Here is a 17,936-nt window from a genome sequence, read left to right on the forward strand (position 1 = left end):
TATCCCCAGTCTTATACAGCGGCACAACCTTAGCTATTTTCATTTGATTGGGAAATTTACCGGTTTGAAATGATAAGTTACAGATGTATGTTAATGGTTCTACAATCCATTCAATGACCTGTTTTACCACCACCATATCAATTTCATTTAAATCGGTAGATGTTTTATATTTACAATTATTCACAATGTCTATAATTTCTTTTCCATCCACTGCTGTGAGGAACATTGAACAGGGATTTCTTTCTATGAGATTATTATCCCAATCCTCAGGTTGGGAATTGGGAATTTTTTCTGCCAAGCTTTGTCCAATATTTACAAAAAAATTATTAAAACCGTTGACTACCTCATCCTTATTTTCCTTCTTGACATTATTATCAATGAAATACTGAGGGTAACTCTGTTTTTTATTACCATTTTTGATAATGCTATTTAATATATCCCATATTCCTTTAATATTGTTTTTGTTATTATATAATATGTTGCTATAATATTCCTTCCTACATACCCGTATAATATTAGTTAATCTATTTTTGTATTTCTTATATCTATTTTCTGCCTCTTTAGTCTTTAGTTTTATGAATTCTCTATACAGTGTATTTTTCTTATTACATGCATTTCGTAACCCTTTCGTCATCCATGGTCGAGCTTGGATTTTTTGTTTCTGTAGGCTTGTTTAATTGGACAATTTTTATCATATAATGATGTAAATATTTGTAAAAAAGTTTCATATGCACTATCAACATCACTTTCACTGTATACCTTTTCCCAGTTTTGCTCCTGTAAATCCTTCTTTAGTGTGTTCATGTTTTCCTCTGTCCGCACTCGCCTGTATTTTATTTTCTCCTCTGGCTGATTCCGCCGATGGTTTCTATTATAAACAATGAAAACTGGTAGATGATCACTAATGTCATTGATTAATAATCCACTCACAGTGTTATTCTCAATATCATTGCTGAATATATTATCAATTAAGGTGGCACTATGGGATGTAATTCTGCTTGGCCTGGTGATTTTTGGATATAAACTCATACTGTACATTATACTGATAAATTCATCTGTTATTTTATGCTTATTTGGATTGAGCAGATCAATATTTAAGTCACCACAAATGAACACAGTTTTTTGATTAGTTTTTGAGAACATTTTTCCCATACAGTCAGTGAATGTTTCAATACAAGATCCTGGTGCTCTATATATACAGCTGACTAATACATTTTTGCTTTTTTCTTCACATATTTCAATAGTTATACATTCTAATAAGTTATCAATCACAGTTGTCATATTGTCTACTATTTTATAATCCATGTTCTTATCCACATACACAGCCACTCCTCCTCCACTCTTATTCTTTCTGTTTACACAATTAAATTCATATCCATCCAGTTCAAAATCCATTCCTTTATCTTCATTGATCCATGTTTCTGATATAGCAATTATGTTAAAATTTTTTTTAAATTGACTTAAATATTCTTTAATGTTGTTAAAGTTTGCATATAGACTTCTGCTGTTGAAATGGATTATTGATAATTTGTTATACGTTTTAATGATCCGATTAAACTGTTCATCTGCATAATAGCAACAACTGTCATTGATATTTGAGAAGAAATTATTGTCCGGGTCTATATCGTGCTCCAAGTCCAGTACCTTGTGGTCTGTGTATTTAAATGTTCTCAGTTCTACTTTTCCATGATCAGCAATCCTTTGAGTTATATCCTTCTTGTCTCCAGATGTAGATGATGTAGTAGATGAATAGGTTCCTCTGGTCTGTGTCATGGTGTTGTGATGTGTTTGTGTCCTCATACCTTATTGGTCGTATTTGTCCAGATCCTCGATGTTCCTGATTACCATGACCTTCGCTTGTTCTGGTGTTCCATTCAATTTGATAAATGTTTTGCAGTTGGATGTCCATGTCTGTTGAATTTTTCCCTGCTTTTTTAAGAAACAAGCTTTCCTGGCGATGTCTGCGTTTCTTTTGGTCAGATGTTCATTGATGAATACGTTTGTTCCTTTGAGTTTCCGTCCCTGTTTTAACAATGCCATTTTATGTTTTCTGTTGACAAACCTCATTATAACTGCTCGCTTGTCTCCATCCTCTCTCCTGGGCAGGGGGTGGCACGCTTCAATGTTATTACAGTCCATCTGAATACCTTTAGATTGCAGGAAGTCAGCCACCTGTTGTTCCACTGAGCTGGCCTCCTGCTCACTGGCCTCCCCTCCGCTGTCTTCTGACACCACCCGTGCGTAGGATCGAGGTTTAATATGAATTCCTGTAATAATAACGTCGTTCATCCTTGTGTACTGTTCCAACTCCGCAACACGGTTCTCCAGGTACACCAGACGCCGGTCTTTCTCGGCATTCTGGATTCGGAGAGCCTTCACTTCTTCCACCAGCTCCATAATGGATTTCTGCTGCATTTTAACAACAGAGATTTCCTCAGACAAAAAGTCCAGGGACTTCTTGATATCGTCTCCCTCCTCCGCCGTCAGTGCCTTCTTCGGACCCATGGTCAGATAACTCCGCGCTGACGCCTCGGGCCTCGGTGGAGCCGCGCCGGTGGAAAACAATCCTGCTGCTGAAACACACCACTCCACAGAAGGGTAAAGTTTATTCCACTCCAAGAAGAATTTTCAGGGTGTTCCGCTAGCTAGCTGTCGCTTCGGAAGCTCAATCCCAACATCGGTAACTTCGGATAAACCAACACATGATGTCGTTGGCAAAGAAAACCCTGGACCCATTTCTACCTCCATGGATCCTGCACTGACACAGGGTGGACGAAAAAGAGGACAGCGCTGGCACTATATACTGTTGTGTGTACACGTCACTGACTAAATATGCGCTACAACGCGCTCATCTTTTGTTCAGAATCAGCTTCTTATCACTGGTAACGACGCGGCTTTCCTCTCACTCAAACCCGCAGCTTCACAGCGCTTTAAACAGTAGCGACACAAATCATGCAGCGAAACGAGACGAGTCATTGGATAAATGCTGGGCTTTGTCCCGCCCATCGGACGCTCAGCGTGTCTGGGGGTCTATGGGGCAGTGGGCTGGCCTCGGCTGGCCCGGACGCTCAGCTTCTGCATGATGATTGGATGATCTGTCTGAGGCTGAATCCCTTTTTGATTGACAGCGAAATGAGCGAATCAGCGATCTTTTGGTGTAAACATCCGTGGGAGCATTTTTAAATTTTCATTCTGTTCTGAGTTGAACCGGATACTTTCTTAATCCTCTTAGCGGCATTTTCTTTGTTAAAAATGACTAGCAACAAATCGAGCTTCTATTCCTGGTGGTTTTTTTTGTAGCTGTTTGTGTTTGGAGACTGACTTCTATCACTCTTTCTGACTTCTACCGCAGTTTCTGTCCCTACCGAGCAGCGGGTGCTGCTGAGCTCCTCCACCGTCACAAAGCACTCACAGGCGGACACACTTCACACTAGCCTCGCGCCAGTCCCAGCTAGCGAGCTAGCTAGGTAGCAAGCTGCACATAATGGCAGACAATTTGAATGTTGTGGACCGGATTTTCTTCCTTACGAAGAAAAACTTAGAGTTAAACAGCAGGGCAGATCAACTCCTCAGATTAATTTGGTGCAAAAGGTGGGGAGAGCTGGCAGACTGGAAGTGCTGTAACAAAACGTACTGTTTCTTGAAAAGGAACGGAGGGTAGAATTTACGTATAAATAAACCGACACATTTTATGACGTAGGCCGAAATTGAGCTTCCCCTCCTTGAAGGACCAGCATCCACCACAGGTGTGTGTGTGTGTTGGCAATTGGTACTATTGCGACTGCGACCCCTCTGTTGGTTGCTTTGAAATGCACCCGCCGTGTTTTTTTGTTTGTTTAGTTCGAGATGCTGCGTGTGATCTAATACGTTATTTGTACTTGTGTGTGTGTGTGTGTGTGAGAGAGAGCGCGCGCTGGTCCGGTCATATAGTTAATGTGATGATTATTGTGAGGGATTAGGGCTGCGTGAATAGCGAAAATAAGCAAAAATAAGCTATTAATAGTGGTGCCCACCTGGTGGATTTCATAAGCTCCCCTTAAGACCGAGATCTGGCGACGGGACTGACCATTGAGACACACTTATTAACAATTAACACACCCACACATCTGCAATTATATGGGTGGATACAAAAGCATGCACAAAGTGATGAGGAAAATGGCATTAGCAATGGCTGCGTTAGCGTTGATAGAAGACCTTGCAATCCAAGGTGAGCCTGTATTCAGCAACAGGGGCATTCCAGTGTGAGCTGGCCAATCGTCAGGAGTGTGCCAGTCAACCTTGAGTCGAGTCATGCTTACTGTGTGGAACACAGTCATCCGAATGTCATCCAGGTAAATCACATTCCAACATGAAAGTGCAATTTGAAGTGAGAGTGTTTTCCTAATGTAATTGGTGCTATTGATGGCACACATATTGCTATAAAGGTGCTATCACATGATAATTTTGTTTTTGTCAATAGGAAACATTTTCATTCCATCAATGATTACATCATATGTGATATGTGCGCATATGCATTGGGTTGGGAACAGGCTAGAGGCTGGCATAGTGTGCGATGGGTGGTTGCTTGATGTGTAAATAGTTCATTTGTGTAATTGTTCCAAATGAAAACCAGTGCGGGCACATTTGGGCATGTGCACAGTTTTTTTTTTTTTTTTGTTATTATTAATGTGTTTTCTTTTCCTTGATGGTAAAACTGGAGCTACATTGATTAACAGGCCCCAGATTGTCTCCCTGTGTTCAGTATTTGTCAATAAATGTTGTGAATGTCACAGTCAGCCACAGCGCATACTTTTTTAACTTCAGTGTGTGTGCGCTGCCCTGAGCTCACAGCAGCCACACACACACACACACACCTTTCCAGTTTCATGTTTATTCAATTTGACAGGGTACCAAATAAACTATCCCTGCATGTCCAGTCACCCATAGCTCACACTCGGTATAATTTCTTTTCTGTGTTCATGATGACATATCTGATGGAGAGGGGGTTCCCAGCTCCAAGGGCCCATTTACATGGATTTACATATTTAAATAGGGGCGTGGAAAGGGTGGAGCTTGGTACGTCCGTATGTGCGTTCAATTCCACATTCAGTAGGATGTACAAACGGAATGTGCTTGGATCCATGTGTACACACACTTTGATACATCTGGATATTTTTGTGCATACGCCAGTTTCTGGGTTTTAGGGTACGCCATGTTTCAGTAGGAAATCCATGCAAGTCTTTGTACATGAGGCCCCTGGTGTTGGAAATTAGCTTCAGCTGTGGTCACATGAACAGCACCTCAAACACTGCTTATGAAACAGTTTTTCTGTACTTGTCTCTTACAAATAAATAAATAAAATACTGCAAAGTATCACAAGTAAGCCAATATCTTTTACCACCAAAGACTTTGTGACAAGAAGTGTCCTGTTCATGAAATTTGGTGGACCATGTCATAGTTCACGTAACTATTATTACAGTCATCTAATGGGTGAATACGGCAGACCACTGCAAAGAAAACTTCAGAACAGATATTAACCTCAATAATTAACTGTTGTTAGGAGCAGACAGCAGGAATAAATCACTTCAAGTAACTATATATATATATTATATATGCTTTACAACCTTTTTGTATTGCAACATTGAATTTCTATGTAGCCCTCAAAATGTCATTACACACATGTACAGTATGTATACACAAAAACAGTGCAGATCATGTTGGTCCTGAGGGTGAGGAGGTAGGTAACAGCTGAGGCTGCAGGGGATTTCAGGAGCACCACCAGCCAATGTCAAGAAAGGGGTCATGGGTTAGGAAGGCTATACCCAACTCATGCTGCAAAAGGGTTATTATATGAACAAAAACAGCATGCAAAATTCATGCCAAAATACAAAGAAAATGTACAATTGGGTTTAGATTAGATAAATCATAAGTTACAGAATCTCACCCCAGCTGCTAATTACCAAATTTCAGCAAATCTCTTGTATCCAACCATGTTATTAACCCCACAACAGATGAATCAGGATGAGACACGTGGAAACAGAATTTTCTATTTCTTCCCATACATTCTGAAACGAGTTCAGATTGGGACATTCATAAGGGCTGGTTTGTTCCCTGTTCATTTTATTTGAAGATTGCACAGATATTAATACCAAAGGCCTGAGTGTCAAAAATGTCCTTATCACTCAGTGGTAAAGAACCATTAAACAAATTCTGGATACTGGATTCATCTGGTTAATTTGACAGATTAGTGAGCAACAGTAGCTATGTTGACATGAACATTAATATTCTGATCCTACCCCAATTAAGACCATATTCAGAATAAGACACTGCCATATGTACACAGCATTTTCTGATTGCTGGAATCTGAATAAGGTCAGAATCACAGTAAGCAACAGTCTAATTAATGCATGTGGAGTATTCTGATTGTTGTTGGATTATTGAAATACATTGTAGACATATGGACGTCTTAGTGAGACATTTGGAATTTTAGTAGCATGGTGTTACAGGTAAGAAACGGGATGTAATGTAGTCATGAATCATTCATCAAACTATGCTCTGCAACATGCTAATGAGAATATAAATGGAATAATCTTTAAACAACTGATGTAAATGCCATAATCTAAATATGGCCTGATTTAGAATACATTCTAAAAAGTAATTCAGTGGTTTTGTATATATCACAGTAAGAAACAGCTATACTGACTTAATAAAATCTCTGAAACACATTCAACTGATTGTTTGAGTTGGATATACCAAATGAAATGCCTAAAAATTTAAGTTAATTTTATCTTAACATTACATTTATGCTTTGAGTTTATTTCATTGTCATAAATTTTATTTTTGAAATACGCTTAATTTGTCTGGTAAATTTAATTCAGAATATTTGGAAAGGAATAAAATATTTAATATTTTTACTTAGATTTACAAAGATATCAATATTTTTAAGTGTAAAAATGTTTCACCAAAAAAACTGAGTTGAACACAGTAACAATTTTTAAAGTGTATAAGGTAAATAATCACACTAATCAGATTATTGCTGTCCATGTAATCTTAGATACCCTCCCTTCTGTAAGATTTTCAAGTCAATTTAAAAGTTTTTCAGTTGTGTGTGTGTGAACACTGATACACAGACCCCATTACAATACCCTCTCCACTATGGGTGGAATGAAGCTAATAAAAAAGGCACAAGTGGGCTCTTTCTCTTCCACAGCAGCTTCATACCATCGAAAAATCCATTTTGCATTTTTGTTCCATCATTGCCCTATAATGTTTAATTTGTCCGATGTGTAAACGCTCCAAGATTCAGATGTATCCGTGTCAAGGGGCAGCGTGGAAAAGTAATCCTGTTCTTGGTTCCATTTTTCTTGATCACCATCTGACTTAATTTGAAACTGAACGCAGTCTGTTGATGAGTGGAGGCAATCTGAGGCCCCGGGGACAGAAAAGGAGAGCTTCCTCTCACCACATTCATCCTGTTGGAAGTAATGAAGGTAATGTTTAAGATATGCTTTTGAAACGAGACAGAAAAATGAAGGAGTAGCATTGTAGTACCTTAGCACTGGAACTATATCTCGCCGAGCTCCCAGCACCTAATCTGTGTGGTTCCTGGTTCTCAGCTCTTATGTGAATGGGAGATAACCGAGGTGAAGGTCCTATAACCACGGGAGTGTAACCCTGCAAAGATAGCAGCACAAATACATGAGAAATTTAAGTGTTTAAAACAAACACAGCAGAAAAATAAGACAATCTGATTTCAGTCTCTTTTTTAAAATTTTTTAATTGAATTTCCATTCAGTGCATTCATTTTAATCAGGCCTTACAGTATGAGCAGGACTGGCTCTTGGGCTCCATGTTCTTGGTGTTCCAGGCTGCTGACAGTGACCATAGTAGTCTGAGTACTGGGGGCTCGGCTGACTGTAGTCCTGTTGGGAGAGTTCAATTAAGCAGGTTTTGTTTAATCATAATATTTTACATTCATTTCCCCAAAGAAGCTCCAAAGAGATATCAGTTGTCCAAGGTGCTCTACCAAATATGATGTAAATGCCTCACTGCATGTGCTTTATACACTTAAACTGTTAGAATTCACAGTAATCTTTTTTTTGGAAGGTTTTATGTTACTAACTGCAAGGAAGTTTAAAGAAGTTATACAAGTCATCGATCCTCTTAGAAATGGTTATGGATGTTTTGCTGGGGGGGTGATCCACACAGTTGCAGCAGCGGGTCTATATAATTAAAGCGGCCACCTCATTGTAGTGTCTTTTTTTTAACCGACCAGTGTCGTGCCAAAGTAGTTCTCCCCATCAGAATCCCCAGTGCAGCGTTTTGTTTTTTTTTGGACTGTGTTTAAAAAAAAGACTGACAACATCTTGAATGGATGCTGTGAATTGAAAACCAAGTGTGGGAGGGGTGGAGGGTTGGACCAAACCCATGCCTAAACATGCACCAACGTCGCGTTATCATGGCATGACATGGATCATATGTGGCTTGACATGGATCATATGCGGTGACACGAACCATTTGAGGCTGGATGGGGCTGAAATGACAGGTCAGTCGTGGCTAACTAGAGGCTGATACCTGGCACATGTGAGGCACATGGAGGCGCCTTAGTAGTGAATACGTAACGGCTTAAAACATGGACCATTCTTCAAATAATGGCTGACATAACCATGTGTGGTTCATGGGTATTATTCGGTGGGACCGAGGCTTAAGTTAAGAGATTTGTAAAAGTGGTATTACGCCTTTCCTACTTGCAGGTTCGTGAATTGCACTTCCTTTGCAAAACACCTCTTCAGTTGGAAAAAATATTTTTAGGTAGCCTTAAAGTGTAGGTGACACGGAATGCCATGTTTTCATGAATATTTAAGACTAAAATTAAAACACCAGTTTGAAATTTATCCCTTCCTCGTGCACAGTTCTTGAAGAGATAAATATTTGGATTTTAAACTGCGTGCCACTAAAAACCAGGAACTTCACGGTGTGCCGACACTGGAGAAGAAGGAGGAGGAAGTAGTGTCAGCTCCGGACCATTATCATAATAGCCCATTAATTTATGGACTTTTACAGGCGACTGACAGACCTGTTTCTACCGAGGGTTCGGTTCGGAGCTGCCCCGTGTTTTCAGTGTCAGAACGGTTATTCTCTCGGCAGAATCTTTTTCGATTGGCAGGTGAAACACTTATATTGACGAGCGCGTACGCACGGTGTCTGCGGCTTCTCCACTGAACACGGAGACAAAACTGTGCATTTTCAGATTATTTTATTGTTTTCTGGATCATGCGATAATGTTGTCGCATGCAGACTGAGACATTATGAGCACATGAGACGCTGGGAGTCTTTTAACTTGCAGTGCAAAGTGGCTCGTTAACAACAGAGACTCGATCCATCAGTCGCAAAAACGGATTACAGCCGGTGCTGCTGGCACCAAACTCCCGTGTGACAAATGGACTTTTCTTCAGCCAAGACAGAAGGAATTACATTTTTTCAGATGTTGTTTTGTAAAGGTGGATAAGTTTAAAGATGATCTCATTGAAATGGATAGGTAAGACATATTATGTACTCCTTCTGCGAATGGTTTTAATATTTAATAATAGCGTGTTACGTACGGTACATTAAATGTATTCAAGAAGGAAACAATATTTATTTTAAAAATAGCTGAGATTTTCAGTCCCTCCTGACATTTTTCAGATTTGAAATTGTGTCTATGAAAAAAAATATCCACACTTCCTTATCACTTTTTTCTGATATCACAGATAGTAAAACTCTATTTTTTTATCAGTTGATTACGACCAAAGAGCTGGCAAAAATAAAGCAAAACTGTTTATCACCTCCACCCATGCCAAAATCAACCGCATTATTATTTTTTATAATCACCATTCTGTGTTCTAAACTCTGCCAATATTGTCAACTGTTGTAGATTGAAGTTTTTCCTCCAAAGTTTATTGTCATCTAAATAAGCTTCAAAACCATAAATGCTGTGTCCCCCACAGCTGCTTCAGAAACCCCTTCAGACTAGACTTAAAAGAAAAAGCTCCACACTAGAAAAAAAAATCATCAGAAAACAGCTTGACCTCCACCGTGTTAACAATTGATTTGTGCTTGAATCAGCAGGTGCCCTTCTGGTGATGATGCAGCAACAATATGGCCGTGGCTGAGGGCTGAACGGGGCTGAAATAGAGCACAGGCTTCAGACAGCTGTAGTTTATCCTTCACCTGCGCACTTATCATTGACTTTTATTGGTCAGGATTTTGTTTAAATATCAACATTTTATGCACATTTTTTGGTGTCACCTACACTTTAAAGAAATGCTTTGAAGGAATGTTTTCCTGATTTCCTCACCTGGATGTTGACCCTCAGCAGGTTGGCTGGTGGAATACGATTTGCTCTGAAGCCTGAGAGGATGTGCGGGATGCTGCAGTTAGGATAATGCTTCATGAACAGGATGAAACCAGCCAGTGACACAAACAAGCCAGAGGGGACAGTGATGGACTTCAGAAGCGCTCGCCATCTACCTATTTTTTCTGCGTCAAGAGGGAGAGAGCAGATATTGGCAATTGTGGGGAGGTTAGCTTCCTTGCGCGGGTAAACAAACATGTTGTCACTCACCGATCACCTGCAAGGAGGTGGAGGACACAAGGTTGCCGTTCATATCCCTGATTTCGTACAGCCCATCGTGCTTTGATGTCAGCCTCGCAATAACCACCTCATTAACAGTGCCATTCCTGCCCAGAGAGATCAAACCTCTGTAGCGTACATCGTAGTCCATTATCTGACCCTCCCGGATCAAATGCACAGGGCCACGTGGGGGCTTTGCATCAAAAGGATCCAGGGATGCATCATCAGGGTGTCGGGTTGGAGTAAAAATTAGATGTGCATGAGGGACAGGGAGAAAGAGGGGCAGGTTTAGAGACTCCTTGGTGAAGCGGGTGACATTGAAGGTGTGTCCTGCATCATGTGGGATCATAAATGGATATAGAAGGAGGATAACAAAAAAGAAAAGATGATATGAGGAGGGTGAGAGAGGGTCAGATGGACAGGAAAAGATCAAATATAGTCACTGAGGGGATTATACAGTGAACGGAATCTATTAGTCAGCTTCTAAACCTCGTACCCACCCTCATTGTCCCCGCTCACCTCGGACAGTCAGGGTGCTCCGGGATAGGACCTTTCTCTCGCTGTCTCTCATAGTGTAGTTCCCTTGGTCTGCCTGTGTCACTCTCTCAGCCACCCAAACTTTCCCTCCTCTCAGCAGTCGCCCCCGGCCCGTCTCGCTACTGTCCGGATCGGTCCGGTTCCACAGCAAAACTGGAGTGGCCTGAGGTAGAGCACCCCGAGGAAAAAACTCCAGCAAGGAGCCATTTGGAGGGATGTCATGTTCAAAGTTCTCCCCATAGTTTCTTTGGTAGGAACGAATACAATCTGAAGAACAAAAATAGGTGATAATCAAGAGAGGCTCCATTTCAAACCAGTCGCAGAGGGAGGTGATAGATAATTTAGGGTTTCACAAAAGTAAAGAAGAAAGATGCACCGAAGACATTCAGACGAACAGTCTCGTAGGTGAATCCAGATGACAGTTTGATTGCATAAAGCCCCTGGTCACTGTGAGTCACATCTCGCAGGACAAACATCCGATCTTTGCTCCATTCAAACCGTGGGTCCTTTATCTGTAGAGGGAAAGACGTGTTGTTTACCTGAATGAGTTGCAGAATAAACAATTTAGATGAATGCATTTGAAGTAGTCCATGGGCCAAGCAGGTTTTCGATACTACTTAAGGGGACTAAACGACACTTATAATCCAGCCTCAGTGTACCATGGTTTACAAAAAATTGTATTACAGGCATCCAAGGGTGGCAGCTGTAGCCAGGTAGGGGTCAATGAAGAATTACACAGAGGTCAAAATGTAAAAATACTCCAGTCATGTTCAAAACAACACCACATTATTTGTGTGATCATAACAATTCTGAAAAGGTATAGTTTGGAGTATCTGTGACTGAATGTTCTGGAGTTATGGCGTAAAAATAGCAACGAAGGATATTTTCCCGATTGTACAGGGGTCAAAAATTAAAGTTGCTCCAATTTCAGTAAAAGAATGATGCACATTATTGTTTGGGTTAATATTGTTTTAAAAAGGAATAGTTTGCACCATGTGTCATGCTTAGTTATCATGTTACAGGGTAACATATGTCAAAGAATCCAATGGATGTCGACCTTGTTTGACCTTTACTTTGGAGACCAAACATTCAACACAGTCAAAACTATTCCATTTATTAATCCTTTTATTTCAACCAATAATATGCATCATTTTTTTTTTTTATGGAAATTGGAGCAACTTTAACTTTTGACTCCTGTACAAACTGAAACTGACCTTTGTCAGCATTTTTTCTATTTTAACCCCATAACTCCAGAACATTCCATCACAGATGGTTCAAAGTATACCTTTTTGGAATCGTTATGGTCAGACAAATAATGTGGTATAGCTTTCGACATGACTGGAACATTTTTACATTTTGACCTCTGTATAATTCTTCAATGACCCCTAGCTGACGCCACCCTAGAATGGCTGTCATACATTTTTGTGTAGACCATGGTACACTGAGGCAGTTGTTTCATCACCTTAAGTAGTACCAATTAGCTCAGAACTGATGACTGGCCCATGGACTAAAGAGCAAAAATCTTTTCCAAGACCAAACACTTGACTTTTTTTTTGATTATTTCTAGCACGGAGGCTGTCAAGAAAATATATGGCTGCAAATGAGGGGTGTAATGGTTCAAAAACCCCATGGTTTGGATCAGATCAGTTTTTTCCTTTTGTTGTCACGCATTGGATGATTTTTCAGATCAACAAAGGGAAAAGAAAAAAGTTTGACAAATGTCAGTTTCTTTACATTTTTAAAAACAACTTAAAGAACAATGAAAACAAAGAGCTTTTGCACATGGTTCGTAATGAAAACAAGGTGCCCAGGGTCTGAATAATATTTTTTAATGAAATATTTAATTGTTAGATTAAATTGTAGTATTAAAAGTACTCATGAAACAACAGCCTTTGTCAACATCATAAAAAGTAATTAAGAAAAGGAAGGAAATAAGCAGTTTAATGATTTTTCAAAAGGATGAAAATGTCTACATTATCGGCTGAGAGGGTCGTAATAACTTTATTTACAGTACAGGGCCGTATATAGGAATGTGAAAGGGGGGGTTCAAATCCTTGAGTTGGGGGTCCAGTGGGCCGCAGGGCCCCCGGTGGGGTCGAGGGGCAATGCCCTCGTGGGGGGCTCAGGGGGGTGAAGCCCCCCAAAGCAGAAGCTTTTTAAGGGTTTCGAGGGGTAAAAAGCTACACAAATTTCATTTGAAACCCAATGTATCATTTTAGGAAATACATTTTTATATACAAATAGTCCTTGCTTGGGATTGGATCAGTTGCCATAAGAACCACCCAGGAACAACCAAGATAACATTAATGCAAACTTTATACCTGCCTGTTGGTTGCGAATGACGCAACCGACAGGCGTGAAAAAACTCACGCATGCGCACGAAGGTTCAAGCTTGGCTGATGCAAGCGCACATGATTCAAATCCATATGGTTTTTGCAAAAAATAAAAAGGTCGGATAGTTTTCTAACAGACCTCGTATTTAGCGGTATTAATATTCGCGTTTACATTATGAACATGTACGTTATGCATTAAAATAGCGGTATTTAATTTGGCGACCTTGTTTAACTCGCGAAATTCGCATAATAAATCCCACGCGAATATTTGCACCTTTACAGTATTTGCAACAGGAAGGAGAAGCTCCCTTTATTTCTCAGCTTATACATACAAACATGTTTTTTACAAACCAGACAAGTGCAATTGTGTGTCTGCATGGGTATTTACAAGCCTACTAATCTGTTTGATATCAGAAGAGGGTAGGGACCAGGGAGCAAAAATTCTCAACCCCCATGGGAAAAGTTTATCCAGCAGTTTCCCCTTTCATCACTTAAGGGATTACTCTGGCAGAGGAAATTGAAACTTGAGGGTGTGTGATAATAGCTGTGTAACAGTTAGTGCTTGTTGCTTATCAATGAAAAGAAACTACATAACGTTGATATCCAGATCAGAAAAAAATCAGTAGAAAAAAAAAGAAAAAAAAATCAGCAGAATTCTTGGGGGGGGGGTTCGGTTGAACCCCCTGAACCCCCTCTATATACGGGCATGCAGTATACAGTACTTTCAAATCCCCCTAACAAGCACACCAGTAAGAAAAAAAAACTGTATTTTATGATGGCACAATCAAATTATGTATATTATTAATGTCTTTTAAACAAAAATATAGCCAAAAATTTCAAGCTGCACATAGAACCTTTATTATTTGACATACATAATAACAGTGCCTGTTTCATTGTTCCATGCAAATGCTATGTTAGAGATTGGCCAGCAGATGTTGCCATATGTAATTGTATGAAATCCTACTAAACACTGAACCATTTCAACACAGTTGCTTCATATTAATTTAGTGGTTCAAAGCGCTTCGGTTTCTCCGTCAGTGATCATTTAACAATAAAATACATCAGCGACCACATTTTTTTTTAGCACATGTGCACAGATAGACTTAAAATCATGGATACTTGCTAATCAGGACATTAAATAACATACGACATGTCCTTTTGCAACTAATTAAATCTGTAGCCTATTGTCTCAACACACAATTAGACTGATGAGGCTACGTCTGTGGTGACAAGGGACCCAATTTTATTAGACAATAGATTATTCGATTTGTTAGGCTATTTATTGGCTTACATTGTCATCCATAAAGTGGCCGACTCAAACAAGCTTCAAACCTATGCTCAAACTCTGAACTCTTCAAGCACAGATGACGTATCAGATGCAAGGTTTTCAGCGAATCAATGATCACAGAATACTGCCGTGAAAACATTAAGCAGATGTTAACAGCTGTTTTGGGTGTGCACCTTAAACTCCTCTCCTTTCATTAAGAAACAATGCGCTGTGGTTTGGTTATCAACAGAAAATTAACGGGAGAAATTTTTAATTTGGCGTGACATTACTTGCTCGTGTGTGGGAGCGTGAGATTGATGCTGAAAGCGTGAGTGACACGCCAGATGCGTGAGAGTTGGCAACCCTGTCACTGTCCATACATCCTGATTGGTTGGAGGGATTCTTTCTGTGCTTGCACAGAACTGAGCCCCAAGCTGCCTCGAGTGGAGCACAAGCCAGCAATGTGGGTAGCAAAGGTTGTCTGCTTTTTATAGGCTCTCTCTCTTCAAGTTCCCTGAAAAGCCTTCAGTTAATTCAAAATGCTGCAGCTAGAGTACTAATGGGGACTAGAAGGAGAGAGCATATCTCACCCATATTGGCCTCTCTTCATTGGCTTCCTGTTAATTCTAGAATAGAATTTAGAATTCTTCTTCTTACTTATAAGGTTTTGAATAATCAGGTCCCATCTTATCTTAGGGACCTCATAGTACCATATCACCCCAATAGAGTGCTTCGCTCTCAGACTGCAGGCTTACTTGTAGTTCCTAGGGTTTGTAAGAGTAGAATGGGAGGCAGAGCCTTCAGCTTTCAGGCTCCTCTCCTCTGGAACCAGCTCCCAATTCAGATCAGGGAGACAGACACCCTCTCTACTTTTAAGATTAGGCTTAAAACTTTCCTTTTTGCTAAAGCTTATAGTTAGGGCTGGATCAGGTGACCCTGACCATCCCTTAGTTATGCTGCTATAGACTTAGACTGCTGGGGGGTTCCCATGATGCACTGAGTGTTTCTTTCTCTTTTTGCTCTGTATGCACCACTCTGCATTTAATCATTAGTGACTGATCTCTGCTCCCCTCCACAGCATGTCTTTTTCCTGGTTCTCTCCCTCAGCCCCAACCAGTCCCAGCAGAGGACTGCCCCTCCCTGAGCCTGGTTCTGCTGGAGGTTTCTTCCTGTTAAAAGTGAGTTTTTCCTTCCACTGTCGCCAAGTGCTTGCTCACAGGGGGTCGTTTTGACCGTTGGGGTTTTTACGTAATTATTGTATGGCCTTGCCTTACAATATAAAGCGTCTTGGGGCAACTGTTTGTTGTGATTTGGCGCTATATAAATAAAATTGATTGATTGATGTGAATGTGCAGCTTTTTTCCCTGCTCACACTTTGATTTCACTACATCTCTGTCTTGAGATTAATTATGACTTTAAAAGCATTTCACAGTGACAATAAATCTGTATTTCACATCATTGTGTAAACTCATATGTATGCTGAACTGTGGTGGTGGTGGTGGTCTGTACATTCACGGATCACCTATGGTCTGTTACACCACTACTGCCAATGGAATTTGGTGGATCAGTGAAGTGGAAATTGATACATTTGTGATAGAACTTGATCCAGTATAATTTTTTTCCCTTGGACTGAAATCTGTTCATACTTTTCTGAGATATCCTGCTGGCAGACAGACAGACACACAAAGAAATGGCAAAAAGGGTAGTTACAGAATCTATAATTGGTGGAGATATGTACCACATGCTGTGGCAAATTTATATTACTCCACTTCCCCGTATAAAACTAGTCCTGTCTAAACAGGGTTTAGGACTCCAGTCCATCATATGTTAACTTTACAAAAACCAAGTGCTTTCTGGAGGACAATGACTGATGGATCATGAATAAAATAGAACCCAAATATACAGATACCTGAAGCATAAAAATAATCAATAAAGTAATTAAATAAACTGAGAGATAGAGCACTACGATGAATTGAATGGTCTGTCAGTAAAAGCCCTCCTGCCAGAAACCTCTTTTGTGTTAGTCCACCAGTTGTGTTGTGGATATTTGCACCACGTCTATGTTTTTCCAGGTGTCCCTTCGCCCCACTGTGGGCTCAAACTCACAGTCTCTGGGATGGGAGGTATAGGCTCTCTAACCACAACACAAACCCACAGGCCAAGCATGTGTCGCTAGAGCATTTTTTAGCCTTGCGGAGTTAAGGTTTATTTAACATCTTCTGCACACCGCCACCTGCTGGCCTCCATTACACATGCACTGTTAATATTCTGCAGACACCTTATCAAACTGTTTCATGTGCTGTCAGTTAAGTCAGTTTGCGTTCTCTGTGTTTTCTCAACTTGCAAGACTTTTTTATGCAAACTTGCCAATTCGGAAGTGGCCTCTCATGACCACCATACCCAACGAAATCCATCCCTTGTGCAAGTAACAAAAACAAACTCAGACACAGATCCACTTACTGTGGTTTTATCCAGCAAGACACGCCTCTGTTCTGGATGGGACTTTGGTGTAAAAGTCACAGTTCTTGATGTAGAAAACAGCGGCAGGCGAAACTCTTTCCCGGCACACACACTCTGCTCTTCTTTATCACCTTACAGACAGGATCAGGGAACGAGTTGTATGCTTATTTATCTTGAAATGAACATGATTTGCGATCATATGTGCATGCTGGAGGTGACTCACCTGGAATGACCCAACCTGTAAGAGGAGCACACGCACATGATCAGCATCCTCACAACACGCACCAACTTAAGAGATCATGAAGAAGCAGAAAAAAAAAAAAAAATCAACATACCCAACGAAAAGGGAGGATTAGCAGTGCGGTGATCAGGACACCGGAGGACATTTTATCCTGCGAAGACAGATCAGTGTTCCGTCTGTGAGCACGGCACGGGGACGCGCACGCGTCATTATCATTCATTGCCATCATCCTCTCAGAAATCAACAACAACTGCAGACGCACCCACACGCCATCAATCATCTGACTAAACGCACTCACAGCCAGGTATCCAACACCTTTTACCGCCGCTGACGAATATTTAACCAGTATGCAATGCGTCAAAGGGCGCGCGCAGGACAGGTCGGCAGTTTTTAACGGTTAAACCACGTGGCGCGCGTTGTATCGCGTATTGATCTGAACTCACCTGCAGAATGCGCGGATTATGAGATCAGAGCTAGTTATTTTTTCTTAATGAACAGATTATAAAG

The 17,936-nt window shown here is 40.5% G+C and overlaps 1 protein-coding gene and 1 long non-coding RNA gene across 3 annotated transcripts; one reads left to right on the plus strand and one right to left on the minus strand.

Moving 5' to 3' along the window:
• The first annotated feature begins 3,866 nt into the window (after positions 1-3,866).
• Positions 3,867-7,204, plus strand: LOC117520253. The gene is made up of 2 exons (XR_004563585.1): positions 3,867-3,896; positions 7,082-7,204. It is a non-coding gene; the product is annotated as an uncharacterized LOC117520253 (long non-coding RNA).
• LOC117520252 lies at positions 7,128-17,891 on the minus strand. Of its 2 annotated transcripts, XM_034181566.1 has the most exons (11): positions 17,873-17,891; positions 17,524-17,580; positions 17,412-17,426; positions 17,189-17,319; positions 11,505-11,640; positions 11,111-11,395; positions 10,583-10,921; positions 10,316-10,497; positions 7,800-7,901; positions 7,531-7,653; positions 7,128-7,451 (listed from the first exon to the last, which is right to left on the minus strand). In XM_034181566.1, exons 5-11 carry the CDS (start codon positions 11,602-11,604, stop codon positions 7,233-7,235), a joined length of 1,350 nt encoding a protein of 449 aa, XP_034037457.1. In that variant the 5' UTR covers positions 11,605-11,640; positions 17,189-17,319; positions 17,412-17,426; positions 17,524-17,580; positions 17,873-17,891; the 3' UTR covers positions 7,128-7,232. The 2 variants fall into 2 exon arrangements, with proteins under 2 accessions (XP_034037457.1, XP_034037458.1); XM_034181567.1 differs by lacking the exon at positions 17,873-17,891 and having other exon boundaries at positions 10,316-10,488; positions 17,524-17,715.
• Between the last annotated feature and the right edge of the window lie 45 nt (positions 17,892-17,936).

The sequence above is a fragment of the Thalassophryne amazonica genome, chromosome 11, assembly GCF_902500255.1.
Source record: "Thalassophryne amazonica chromosome 11, fThaAma1.1, whole genome shotgun sequence".
NCBI classification, from domain to species: domain Eukaryota; kingdom Metazoa; phylum Chordata; class Actinopteri; order Batrachoidiformes; family Batrachoididae; genus Thalassophryne; species Thalassophryne amazonica.

What these genes read in the sequence shown, in the direction of transcription:
- LOC117520252 (XM_034181566.1), bottom strand. Translation starts at nt 11,604, where the DNA reads ATGTTTGTCCTGCGAGATGTGACTCACAGTGACCAGGGGCTTTATGCA. An exon ending in GAGCACCCTGACTGTCCGAG is followed by an intron (nt 10,922 to 11,110) that starts GTGAGCGGGGAC and finishes CACATGATGCAG; the next exon opens with GACACACCTTCAATGTCACC. An exon ending in GATATAGTTCCAGTGCTAAG is followed by an intron (nt 7,452 to 7,530) that starts GTACTACAATGC and finishes TACTTCCAACAG; the next exon opens with GATGAATGTGGTGAGAGGAA.